Genomic DNA, 14,275 nt, shown 5'->3' with positions numbered 1-14,275 from the left:
TTTCACATGTGGAGAATTATGTTTATAGTATAACCTCTTGAGGTACAATTGGTAGGGAAAGATTATTTGCATTTTAATTTTAGTTGACACTGCCAAATTGCCCTTCAGAGACATTAAATACATTTTTCTAGCTATCTGAGCTTATCTTTCACTGACTGTAGATGTATATACCATAAACTTAACATGGAATTAAAATCCAGTGAAATGTCAAACCTTGATTGTGCTTCATCATAAACCTGCAACACAAATTAATCTATAATCACTAATATACTAAATAATCACTCCTTCATATAAGCAGTGATCCTCAGCCAAGAGCAGTTTTGCCTTCCAAAGAACATTTCTGGAGACATTTTTGGTTTTCAAAACCTGGGAGGATAGTGCTATTGGCATCTAGTCAATAGAGGACAGGAATGATGGGAAAGATCCCACAATGCACAAGAAAGTCCCCAACAATAAAGGGTTGAGAAACCCAGATAGAAAGCAAGGTAAACATGGGACATCTACATGATTTACATGCTAAACACTGAGACCGTAGTAATGACCCACACACGGCTGTCCTATACAGCGTGGAAGGAAAAACATAGCAAAAAGAAGGGAGTATAATTAATTCTTTTGTCTTCACTTAAGGAATTATTTTTGCAATGTTATGTGATGAATATTATTGACATACTGGATAAACTGAACCAGGGTTTGTGTCAATCTTGAAGAAGTTGAAATTAAAAAATGGTCAAATTCCAAGATAATCAGAGAAAAGGAGTATATGAAGATCTAAGAAGAGCAGGTAGAAAATAGAGGCATGATTCATTGCAAAACACCAAGAGAATGTTCTCTGAAAACTCAGAGGATTGATGAAAGCAATGCCTGTTGATAAGTGAATAGTCTAACTAGAAAAAGAAAACATTGGGGTCATTAGTATACCAAAAGGGGGTTTCTGGCCCTTCTGAGAAATGTTGTATTTCCCCGAAATCATTTTTGCTCAATTCATGAAAAATGATAACAGTTTTCTATTGCTATGAAACAAATTTCCCAAAATGTAGCAGGTTACAACAACACCCATTTGTATGTTTCTATGGGTCAGGATTCTGGGCACAGTTGAGCTGAGTCTTCTTAGAGTCTTAGAAGGCTGAAGTCCAGGTTTTGGCCTGGCTAGCAGGCCAACTGGACGCTCAACTGAGGAACAATCTATTTACTGGCTCCCTCAGTTTCCTGGCAGAATTTGTTTCATTATAGCTGGGGAATTCATGGCAACTTGCTTCATCAAAGCTAGCAAGGGGAAGAGAGTTGGCTACTTTAACTCTTTTTCTTGCAGTTTTTGGCCGGGGCTGGGTTTGAACCCACCACCTCTGGTATATGGGGCCAGCGCCCTACTCCTTTGAGCCACAGGTTGCCACCCAACTCTCTTTCTCTTAAACCAGCCCCTTCCCAGAATAATTCTCCTTTTGATTAACTACAAGTCAGCTGGTTAGGGACCTTAGGAACAGTGGTAGATCTTTGTCCTTTACCATGTTCTTTTGGTTAGAAGCAAGTCGCAGGTTCTGCCTACACTAAGCAGAGAGGATCATACAAAGTCATGAATACATACTAGGGAGCGGGAATCCTGGGGGCCAGCCAAGGATAGGTCCACCACAGATGGTTATGTTTCTCGTGAAATTTCTTGAATCAAATCATCGTGGGTGTCTGGGGAGTACGTGTAGCCTTGGCCTGCACTGAAAGGACTGAATAGCCAACACCCACGGAAACTAAATAGCATATAGCAATAAACATTTATTGCTCATACGTCTGGAGTCAGCTGGGGGTCAGCTAGGAAGCCCTGCTAAGGTTAGCCCCCTGGCATGGCAGGCTGATAACTGGGGTGACTCAGCTGCCCACACAGCTCTCTCATCCTCTTGCAATCCACTTCAAGTCTATTCTGGTGATTGCAGAGGTAAAGGTGTAAGGCCTGATTACCCATATGCTTTTCCAATTCCCACCTGTGTCATATTAGCTGACATGCCATTTACCAAAGCACATCCCATGAATAAGCCCGGAGTAAGGATGAAAGGGCCCATAAAGTCACATGGCAGAAGAGTGTGGCTATAGGCAAGATCAAGGAATTGGGCCAGAAGGCAATCTACTTCAGAACCTTGAACTCCATACTAGGGCCTCATCCCATTCCCAAAATGAAAGGACAACATTTATTGCTTGAAACTTAGGAATTCTCAGTACGCTAAATTATGACTGACTTGATTTCCATAGAAAGTAATGCTGAAATGACACATAAATAGAATATGATACAAGAAGTCCGCGCCTAAGGACATTCAACCAGAGCAAATGACTTACTAAAGATTATGAGCCTACCTTATTTAATGCACAGATGCCAGAAAGTTGGCATGGGAAATAGTGAAACTACTGGTGTGGACTAAACTCAGATACTCTTGTCAGGTTGTCTGTATCAGGATTTATTCATTTCTTTATACCCATTAAACCTCCATATTAAAGCCCTGATGCCTACAACATCAATCTGCAACAAGGAATAAATTTAGATAAAAAGCTAATTGACATGCAATCATTTTAAAAGTATTTTCTTCTTAAGTATTATATATTCATAGTGACGAAAGGAGACCTGGATTCAAATCCAACTTTAGACCTCACTAGCTCTGCAATCTTGGGCAAATTAGGTCATGTTTTCTCACTTGTAAGAAAAGATGTTTTAATTATCTTGACTAAAGGCCTGGGCCTTGTGTTTGACGGGGAAACTAAACTAATATTATGTAAACTAATACAGCCTTTTTGGAAAGTATGAAGAATCCTCAAAGAGCTAAAAGTAGATTTCCCATTTGATCCCACAATCCCATTACTAGGTATCTTCCCAGAAGGAAAAAATCATTTTATCATAAGGACATTTGTACTAGACCGTTTATAGCAGCTCAATTCACAGTCACAAAGATGTGGAAAAAACGCAAGTGCCCATGAATGGATTAATAAACTGTGGTATTGTATACCATGGAAGCCATAAGGAAAGATGGAGACTTTACGTCTTCTGCATTTATCTGGATGGAGCTGAAGAATATTTTCCTTAGTAAAGTATCTCAAGAATGGAAAAACGAGCATCTTGTGTACACAACACTAATTTGAAACTAACAGATGAACAACTACAGGCCCACACATGAAGAAAAACAATTAAATTCAAGTGGGGGGAAGGGAGTCAGTAAGCATCTACCTAATGCTTACAATGTAGCAGTATTTGGCACACCTCCTGGGTGAAGGACCCAAATGTAACTAGGACTTTTCCTAGCAAATGCAAACAATATAACCTAATCATATGTACCCTTATATTAATCCAAAATAAAATAAAAACCAAGTTATTACTCTTACAAAAATATAGACTGTACTCGCTGGTCATTGCATTTTAAAAGGCTGGTATTTTATGCCGTATGATCAGTTGTCAGTTGTGTAATTTTCCAGGATTAGCTGCATGATAACTTTTCACACAATTTTTACATGAAAGGCCTTTCTTGAATATTGTTAAATAATTTGCCCTATTATTTAGAGGAGTAGCCTTTGCAAATGTTGTACTGAATGCAATATCTAAGGGTAAAATCTACTGAAAATGGGAAGATGTAACACTCAAAACCCAGCTGTAGCTCCTTACGCCACTAGGAAATGTTACTGTGTCTAGGTCATGGTCCCTTTACTTGTCATAATAAATTGCAGTTAATTGCCTTTAACTGGCTTTCGTGAAAGAGAATCAGATAATATCCATGGAACTTTTTTTTAATCTTATAAAACGATTCTGACTAATGAAATGCATACATTCAAAAACAAAATTGATATTGAATTTTTATTTTTCATTTTTGTTAATAGTGTTGACTTTAGATGTTAATAACTAGATATGTATTTAAGTTTACACTGTTTTCCATTTTTTTCCAAAAGTACTTTTAATGCCTCATTTGAAATCTTACATTTGAGCCTTTGCCCAGCAGCCTATTTTTATTAGCAAAAATCAAAAGCTGCATTTTTTAAGCCTTAATGGCAAAGTAGTTATCTGTATTTAATTTATTTTAGTCATCATAAATTCATGAAAGTTATTAAACATACACTATTTTTATAGAGAAGGGGGAAAGAATGTTCACCTGGAAGAGAGAAAGGATGTTAGAAGCCAGCGTGCATCCTCTCCAAAGTGTCCACAGTGTGGGATGTTTTTACACATAATGTTTTGCAGCAAGGTGACAGTAGTCATACAAGGCTCTGAAATCCCAAATGTAATTAAGATCTTATAATGAGCCACATTGTGTAGGGAAATGCTTCTGACCCATTGTGAATGAAAAAATATATACAAAATCGAAAAGCTCAATTAGATTTCATTCTGGACTAATTATCTTCCAATTTCCATTGTTTTAATACTTCAAGCTGAGTTGGAAGAGGTGAATGTTGGAGTACCCTCAAAGATGATTAAAAATGAGTTTGGAGAAAAGTTTCAGTCAGGATGGTTATGTGGGTGTTTCATAAAGAGATGAATAAAAAACCTGGTCAACAGTCCTAACACAGTGGGGTATCAAGGCTGAGAAGTCTTGCTTAAGCAAACTTGGTGCTCAGAACCATATGCAAGAAGTTAGATGGTGCTGGCGTGAGACCAACACCAGTAACACCATAATGGTGCGCTCCAACTCACCCCACTTACTCCAGCCCCTAAAAGAAAATTGTCAATGTCGCTTTCTTGGCATTTTTAATCAACTTCTCAATTATTATCCTGGCAATAATAATAACAACTTAAAGGTAAGCCCAGATAGTAATAGCTGTTAGCATTCACGAATGTAGATGGTCCCGGTGTAAAGCTAACCAATAAAATTTTACTACTACGTAAACATTTTGTTCTTTCAGCATTCAAGGAAGAAATTAGTGACCTCTTCAAAATAATCAGGATAGTCAGAGTCCCTTTTTGTTTGGAAATGGTTTCTGAAACATTAAATCTTTGTTAAGACTTTGGATTGTAGGCCAAGTTGCAGTTTGCAGCAGACATCTGCTTTATGATGGTTGCTGAAAACATTCCCCCAACACATTAAATACAGCTTTGTGGTTGTATAGTGATCTAAAGTTTATTGAAACATTTTTACATTTGCTTTCTTCGACCACAATAGTCATTTTATTGTACCATATGCAATTAAACAGGAACAGTGTAAAAGCAGTGAAATTGATGGGATTCGCATTTTAATCTACTGAATGCTGTTATTGTTTTCATTTGTGCCTAACTGCTGTTGACAAAGATAAAAAGAATGAGTAGATTATCCTAGTCCCTAGAAAAGCTACTTTTTTTTTTTTTTTTACATTTTTTGCTATGGTAATAAAAATATTAAATACCTAGAGAGAGTTTTTGGCCTCTTGGGGCCGAGAGCTCAGAGTTCAAAATGACCCTTCTTTGATAGGATCAAAATCTCATATTTGGGCTAGACGCAGTGGCTCACACCTGTAATCTTAGCACTTGGGAGGCCGAAGCAGACAGATTGCCCGAGCTCAAGGGTTCTAGACCAGCATGAGCCAGAGCGAGACCCCCATCTCTAAAAATAGGTGGGGCCAGCACCAGCACCTATAGTCCTAGCTACTAGGGAGGCTGAGCAAGAGAATTGCTTGAGCCCAAGAGTTGGAGGTTGCTGTGAGCTGTGACACCACAGAAATCTACTGAGGATGACACAGTGAGACTCCGTCTCAAAAAAAAAAAAATAAACCTATTAGTTGGCTGTGGCACTGTCCAGAAGTACAGAGTTTATTATAGCTCTATCCAAGGGAAACAGGAAGATGAGGATGGATGGAAAGGGACATATAGTAGGATGTAAACTACTGTGGATGTTTTCCTGGATGTTATGCAAATGAAAATTGGTAGGAAAATGGAGGGTTAAGAGTTAGGAAAATGGAGGGTTAAGAGTTAGAGAGTTAGCAACTACCTACAGGCACCAACCGTTGTGCCTCCCCCTGGAGGAGGCACAACGGTTGGTGCCTGTAGGTAGTTGCTCTGCTGAATCCCAAAATATAAACAAACACGTGCTCAGACTTTTCTGTGAGTCTCAACTTTTTTCTTGAGACAGAGTCTTGCCCTATCTCCCATGCCAGAGTACGACAGCATCATCACAGCTCACTGCAACCTGAAACCCCTGGGCTCAAGCAGTTCTCCTGCCTCAGCCTCTCAAGTAGCTGGGACAACAGGCCTGTGCCACCATGCCTGGTCATGAGTCTCAACTTATTTCCTTTCTTTTGCTTGGCTTTTTCAAATCTGGCAGTCCTCTGGTGACACATGTTCGCCGGTGGAAATGAAAAGAGGCAACAGAAAATTTACAAGGCCAAATACACACACACATAAAGATTCACTGAAGTGGACCCGAAAATACTATGCACTCAAGTTGCAAATCCTGTGAAGTGAATTTTTACAATTGACAAAATACTTCTAATTTTTTCTCAACTGTGAGAATATCATGAACAATAGTTTGCTCAAAAGTTGGAGAAAGTATTCCCAGTATTCAAAGATGGCCTGGGGTAAGGGGAATGACTGGCTGTGACTGTGTTAAAATGCTATGCAAGTATTTGTAGTTCACATGTATATGCATTTGTGAATTTCTTTCTACAGACAGGTTTTATTATATTCTTTAAAAGGTGAGACCACAAAAAGATTAAGGAAGTATTTCTTGAGACTCTGGGAAGGTATAAGTTGCCTCAAGATCAAAGGAACTACCCTTTGACTTGCAAATCAACTGAGAGGGAAGGAGTGGGGAGGTAAGTCTGGAGTCCCTCGGGAAGTAGAGGGGTCTAGCCACCTCCCAGGGACTGGAGAAGGAAATTCAAGAGTCAGGAAATTTCATGACAGCCCTGTCACCAGGGAGCTGGAAAGAGGTTCTATTGGAGTGCAGATTGATGGGTGGAAAAAGGAGATTTGGACCTGATACCAAAGAGATGTTTTCAGCATCAGTCAGCTGCAAAACAAAACGGGCTTCCTTCTTTCCCCCCTCAAGTTCTTCCAAGCATCATAAATCCTCAGCCTGCTCCTCAACCCACATCCTGCAGAGTATAGCCAGAGCTGCAGCCCCACTCCACTCTGGCACCAGCCATCCTAGGGATGTGGCTGGTCAGAAATCCCTGCCCATGCTTTCCCAAGACTTACACTGGGCCTCAAGCTGCCCAGTGGTGCTGCTGCTCCAGGATGCTCTCAAGAATATACTTCCCCTATCCGTTACTGCAACAATTGGTTTTCTTAGCTTCCCTGTCATGGGCTGGTTGGGGTTGGCTGATCTCTACTCGGCTGGCTCTTGCATTGGCTGGGTGGCAAAAGCTATTCCCTATGTGTCTTCTGCTTGAGATGAGCAGACTATTCTAGGAATGTTTTTCCCATGGCAATAGCAGAGACAGAAGGTCAACAGAAAGCTTCAAGTCCTTGTAATGTGTACTCTAACAGCTGGCACATTGTCATTTTTAGCCTAGTGGCCAAATAAAGTTACATGACCAAATTCAAGGCACATCATAGGATATATATCCACTGCTTTAGAGGGAGTACCTGCAAAGTTGCTTAGGCCTGGCTACAGGGCAGGATGAAGAATTGGAAGCAGAAATGCAATCTGCCACATCTGTTAGTGAAGACAGTTCCTCATACATGACTGCCATGACAAAGCACTCCACTTGCCCACTCTAACAGTTCAAATAAACTGAAATTATGCAACCTAAAATGATGCAAACCTTGCCCCATGGTTTTGCCAAAAAACTGCACCATGTCTGGTTGGCTTTGCAGGTCTGTGTAACTCAGCTGATAGCTGGATGATCGTGCCCAACATCAAGCAGAACCATTACACAGTGCACGGTCTGCAGAGCGGCACCAAGTACATCTTCATGGTCAAAGCCATTAACCAGGCAGGCAGCCGCAGCAGCGAGCCTGGGAAGTTGAAGACAAACAGTAAGTGCTGTGAACTCAGCAGAGCTGTCATGTCTCATCTGCTTTCCTTTTGACAGACTCTACCCTCCTTTCTCTTCCTTTTCTGTGTCTTAGGCATCACTGACAGCCTCAAAAAGTAAGTGTAGCCTCAGTGTGGGCTATTGGAATCCGCCTCAGATTACCCCGGGGTTTCAAAGCTGCCTCTACTCCTTGACAGCCATGAGACTATTGATCTCGCTATACTTCTGTCTTCTCATTTTTTAAATAAATAATCCTGGAGGGGTTCTAGTGAGAAATGGAATATGTATACATAAAACCTTACACATGGCTTGGCGCCCATAGCTCAGTGAGTAGGGCACGGGCCACATGCACTGAAGCTGGTGCATTCGAGTCCGGCCCAGGCCAGCTAAAACAACAATGACAACTACAACCAAAAAATAGCCAGGCGCCTGTAGTCCCAGCTACTTGGGAGGCTGAGGCAAGAGAATCGCTTAAGCCCAAGAGTTTGAGGTTGCTGTGAGCTGTGATGCCACGGCACTCTACCGGGTGACATACTGACTCTGTCTTAAATAAATAAATAAATAAATAAAACCTAACACATTAGAGGCTCTGTAAATGGCAGGTAGAATTGTTTTCCATAGCAGAATACCAGATTAAGAACTATTCAGACATTCTTTTACTCCAGAGAACTATCTGGGCCTGTGATTCTCAATCAGGGACAATTCTGCCCCTTGGGGTACATTTAGCAGTATCTAGAAAGATTTGGGGTTGTCACAACTGAGGTAGATGCTACTGGCATCTAGTGGGTATAGACCAGAGATGCTGCAAAATAATAACAGGACAGCCTCCGACCCCGAGAGTGATGTAACCTATAAATGTACCTTGAGGTATCACCGTCTCCCTGTTTCTGCCCACTTTTCTTTTTGTTTTGCCCTCTCTTCTTTCTTATGACCTCCCAAGAGAAAGCAAATGGAGTGTGTCAATATGGCACCGTGTGGTGGGGTTGCCAGCCAGTCACCAGAAACCGTTAACTGCTTTTCAAGAGGAACCCTCAAACCGTTTCCCTGATCTCCCAGTGCGTTACAGAGCACATCTCAGAAGAACAGCATTAAGGATGAGAAGACTAAGGCTGTGCCACTAGGCTTTGTGGCTAGTTTCTGCGTATTTTTTTTAAAACTTTTTTTAAATTTTGGAGTATTAAGAGTACTATTTACCCTTCTCCCAGTTTACTATAATGTTAACTTGCCATGTAACCCTGGTACCTTTGTCACAACTAAGAAAGGTACTTGGAACTAAACTCCAGCCTTTATTCAAATTTTGCCACTTTTTCACTAATGATCTTTTCCTATCTCAAGATCCAATTCTGGATCCCACACTGTACTTAGTGTTTCTTCACTTTTAAAATGGGAATATTTAATTTCAGGTATGAGTTATCACAAAGACAAACTCGAAACATGATGACATGTTTCTTTATAGCCATACAACGAAGGGCACAATACCTATGCACACTGAGATCAGCTGTTTCTAATTTGCATTTGAACATGTATTTGTTCCTTCAAAAAAAAAAAAAAAAAGTGCGGCGCTCAGTGTGTTTGAGACGCTGTGCGAGACATGGAGAAGACTGAACATCAAGTCCCTGAGGTGGGCTTCTCTCACAGTGTTCATAGACGATTGGGGAATAAGTCTGTTCATCCTTAATCATCACTCAGTGTATGAAGTCTGTATGAGGGTATGAAGTTGCAAGAGGTGCTGGCTCCTAAGGGGGTTGCCCCAGCACAGTCTTGTGAGGCTTTCCACGGTGCTGCCTACACATCATCCTTGATGCCTACTATACTTTAGACTTGCTGCTCCCTATTATATTTTGAATATCATGGAAAGTATGCAAACAAATATCTTTTAAAGTAGTTTATTAAAATTTTAGGGTACTGTTAAAATATAAGATAGCTCTTTGTGATAAGAGAGCTGGCTTCTTCCTGCCTTTTAAATCTAATTATGAAAATATGCCGTTGGTTGTGTTAAACAGTCCTCATCATCATCATCTTCTTTTTGTTTTGCAAACTTGTTTCCAGGCCAACCATTTAAACTAGACCCCAAATCTGCTCATCGAAAACTGAAGGTGTCCCATGATAACCTGACAGTGGAACGTGATGAGTCATCTTCCAAAAAGAGTCACACGCCTGAACGCTTTACCAGCCAAGGGAGCTATGGAGTAGCTGGAAATGTGTTTATTGATAGTGGCCGGCATTATTGGGAAGTGGTCATAAGTGGAAGCACATGGTAGGTAATTTGTATCTATTGTCCTCCAGTTATAAAAAGGCATATCTCATTGTATTGTTTGTCAGAACATCAGCCCCTATCAGGATCTATCTTGAATGAAATGCAGAAAAGCTATGTCAGTCAGCTATTGTTAGGAGAATGCTGCATAACAAACGCTCCAAAACTCAGCAGCTTTAAACAACAACCATCTGTTATTGCTTACTAACCTCTACAGCTATGGGTTAGCTGATCGCAAAATTAGTGAGTTCAAGTTCCTGAAAGAGCTATAGTATGCCAGCAGTGCTCTTTTTTGTTTATATTTTAAATATAAGTTGCAGTTTATTAAATATATGTGCTAGTTTCATTTGTAAGATGTCATACATGTTCCATTCTTCATGATATATCTATTGTAAACTGTAAAATTTCTCCGCTACCACAAGCAGGAAAGGTATAAAATATTGAGCTTGGTTGTGGAGCAATATGGACCAACATGCACACAAATACGTGTATGTGTTTAAAATAAACTAGAATGCCAGACAAGGATCCAAAAGATGTCCAGCAGAATTGCTAGTTTCTTCAGGCTCCACGATAGTAAGCAAGTTTCTAAACAACCTGTACGTAATCTCCTTGTTAGAGAATAACACATCTGAGCGATTAGCCCAGCACCTCATATGTGGTAGGTTCTTCTGGCCTTTCCCCTTCAGTAAGATGGTCTTCAAAGCTCCAGTTTATATATGTTGTCCGTCTCTTTGTCTACTACCAGCAGTGAAGTCTGATCTCCACCCTTCCTAATCATTTCTACAACACCGTCATGATCCATGGTTTCCACAGACTCGCCCTTGACAACAATTACCAGGTCACTGTTCTTCAAGCCAGCCTCCTCTGCTAGACTCCAGAATCTATGTCCTTGATGATTTGACCTTTCTGCTCTGGGCCCACACTCAGAAACCATAGCCATTGGTTCCCTTCTTCATCTCCACAACTAGGGGCTGGTGGGATAACAGTTTCAAACTGGCTTTTTTCTCTTTCGAATTTTATCTTCTGCTCACTGTGGCGTTTGTCAGTCTCTTTGTCCACCAGCAGGAACATGACATGGCTTCCCGACTTCTTAACCCCTTCCTCATGGCTGGCGTCTTCTACGTTCTCCCCATTCACTTCAATCACGTGGTCATCAGCCACCACCCCAGCTTTCATGGCCACACCTTGAGGTGTGATATCATTCAGGTATACTCCCTTTTTACCTTGGACGGTCTTCAGAGAGAAGCTAGAGCTGTTCCTTTCCTTTACCAGGTAGCAGAGCTGGGGCTCGGTCCAGGTCTCCACCTGCCCATTCGTCACAGGACAGTTTCTTATCATTCAAACCTTGCTCCTTCTGACTGTGACCCAACTCTTTTAAGTCCACCTGCATCTTCATTGCTTTCTCATAGGAATCCCCATCCAGAACTAGTAAAGTCACTGAACTCCCACTCTTTCTGACCAGATCCACAACCTGCATATGTTCCTCCTTGTCCACAAAAACACCGTTGATCCTAAAAACTCTGTCTCCATCCTGGAGGCCAGCCTTCTCTGCAGGTGTCCTTCTCAAGAAGAAGCCATAGCTTTGTTCATCTTTTCGTTTAGACAGTTTACATTCTCGGGGGTTGAAGGTGGAAGCTACTTCTGTACCAGGAAGGAAGAGGAGCTGCTCAGTTCACTGGGGACCTTGTCTCCGTTGGCGAACCCTGGTCTTGGAACTCCCTGGATTGTTCAGCTAGCAAAGCCCAAGGGCCTCCTTACACTCTCCCGTATTCTTTTGTTATCTCTGTCTCACCTGAGGGTGCTATTTCTTCTGGTGCTCCAGCAGTGCCTAAAACATTGAGACTACAGCCCCTGAGCCCACCCTGGCCAACTACCTGATTTGGAAACTAAAGTTTTCTGGGGCTACAGCCAGGCCCATTCATTTACATATTGTCCATGGCTGCCATTGAGCCACAACATCAGGTTGAGTAGTTAAGACCAAATCACATGGTTAGCAAAGCTGAAAAGGTTTACTTTCTGACCTTTAGAGAAAAAGGTTGACATTTCCTACCATTTTTTTTTAAAGGGAGTGTGTTCTAATGTAATCATTTGTGTATTAGCTAAAAATTCCCTCACAGATAGTGCCATGTGAGTTGCTGCATTGTCATGAGGCAAAAGCCGTGAATTGTTAGGTGAAAAGTTAGGGTCATTTTTGTCTTTTTCACACAGACATTTCACCACCTTCAAATAGTGAAATTGGTTAACTGTTCAGTTGATACAAATTCATAATGAACAATCTCTGTGATATCGAAAAATGTTAGTAACATCGTTTTGACTCTTGATTTGGACTGATGGAACTGTTTTGGGCATGGAGAATTGGCTGACTTCCATAGTGTACTTTGACGCTTTTAGCGTTGTACTGGTATACTCATGTTTCGTCACCAGTGACAACATGGCCCAAAACATTGTCTTGCCTCTCTAAAAAGTGTTGGCAAACGTGGACTCTTCTTTGCTTTTGTTTATTGGTGAGCTCTTTCGGGACCATTTTGGCACACACCTTTCTCATGCCTGTACTTTGCCATTTCCTACTTTAAAAATATTGTTCATCAGTTTACAAAACTAATTTCTATTGATTTATATGTTTTGTGATTCTAGACTAAACCAATTACTACAAATAGCTTAGGGCGAAGGAAGGGGGGGAAGCAGTGATTATAGGCTGGAAATAATTTCAAAAGGTCTGTTAGATCTAGCCCAGTGACTTTAGCCCACTGAGTTCTCTAAGACTATGAGTTCTCTAAGACTAAGGGCAAAGGTCAAGGTGCAGTTACATTGGAATTTGTTAACTTTGCAAAGTTAACCTTGCCTAATCCTGTAGCCATAGACTGCAGGCCTTCCTTTGGCCTTCTCTCTCACAAATGCCTACTGGAGCTATTTTATTGTAATTTAACAAAACCCCTATATAGCATAATTATATGCCAGGGATTGGTTAAAGCATTTTATAGATGCTAAGTCATTTATTCATCATAACAGCCCTACAAGCATAGTTGCATTAGCCCATTTCACTGAGGCGACTGAGGTATGTACAAGGTCACAAAGGTCAGAGGTGGCAAAGTCAGGAACAAGCTCTTAACCAGGAATCCACAAATACTATCTGTAAAGAGCCAGAGGGTCATTGATTTTTGTCACAAATACTCGACTCTGCTATTGTGGTGGGAAAGCAACCACAGACAGTACTGCATAAATGGGCGTGGCTGTGTTCCAATACAACTTCATTTATAAAAACAGGAAGAGAGCCGCAGTTGGCCCCTGGGTGGTAGTTTGTTATTCCTCACTCTTAACCGCCATGCTATGCTGCTATTCACAGAAGGGCAATATATTTTTGGAAGTTGTAATTACTCTCTAGGGCTTACAGTAGCGTACTAAACAAGTAGTAGCCTAACGCTTGCTTTAAAAACAAAACCAACATTCAAAACTGCGTAACCTAAAGATGGTAAGTATAATAACCATGTTTCTTTTGATATAAGCATGACAAACATTTTGTTTTTTTTAAAAAACCTGTTCAATTCAAATCTATGCAAATAATGTGATGTTTCCAAGTCCTTTATATAGTAGGCACAAATTAACCAAAACCTCAGAAGTGAAAATGAAAGCTTGGGTGTCCCATCTCCCCCACTAATGGTACATACTATATTGGCTGAAGGGGTAGGTGTTCCTCAGTTGTTATTCTCATGATTCTCCTTGCCCAGGACATTTTTCTCTTCTACCATGCTGCCAGAAGATGGAGGACAAATCCTTCACCCTAGTAGGCTCTAGACTAGATTGGCATTTGCAATTTTTAGCTGCCATAGGGCAAGATAAAAATCACAAAGGAAAACCATGAATTTGATTACTAACCTATTAATAATTATTTATGATAAATGATACCTGATCATTATGATCTCATTGCCACTGATGAATAGTGTGGGAAATTCTACTAGACCATTTCAGTTATACTGATATAAACACAGATCAACATTACCTTGAAAACACCTCTCGGATGCCAAAACTAACTCACAAGGGGGAAAGGCACTTCTAAATGAACTGCCATACTTTGGATCTTTACAAACCTAATTGTGTCTATGTCAGAAAATCCTC

At 40.7% G+C, this 14,275-nt stretch overlaps 1 protein-coding gene and 1 pseudogene across 5 annotated transcripts in view; one reads left to right on the top strand and one right to left on the bottom strand.

Annotated features, from left to right (window-relative positions):
* The window catches only part of MID1 (midline 1), a 367,686-nt gene that overhangs the window by 346,619 nt on the left and 6,792 nt on the right, over nt 1-14,275 (top strand). For 4 of the 5 annotated variants that reach the window (XM_053580019.1, XM_053580020.1, XM_053580016.1 and 1 more), the window contains exons 8-9: nt 7,748-7,909; nt 9,958-10,165. In XM_053580019.1, coding sequence (XP_053435994.1) covers nt 7,748-7,909; nt 9,958-10,165 — 370 coding nt within the window. Of the gene's footprint in view, nt 1-7,747; nt 7,910-9,957; nt 10,170-14,275 lie in introns of those variants that run through there. The other variant, XM_053580021.1, reaches the window with a different exon arrangement.
* On the bottom strand, nt 10,860-13,486 carry LOC128577259 (Na(+)/H(+) exchange regulatory cofactor NHE-RF3-like; annotated as a pseudogene).

The sequence above is a fragment of the Nycticebus coucang genome, chromosome X (genome assembly GCF_027406575.1).
Source record: "Nycticebus coucang isolate mNycCou1 chromosome X, mNycCou1.pri, whole genome shotgun sequence".
Taxonomy (NCBI): Eukaryota; Metazoa; Chordata; class Mammalia; order Primates; family Lorisidae; genus Nycticebus; species Nycticebus coucang.
The sequence above is the reverse complement of the archived record's forward strand: the minus strand, read 5'-3'. Positions and strand labels throughout refer to the sequence as shown.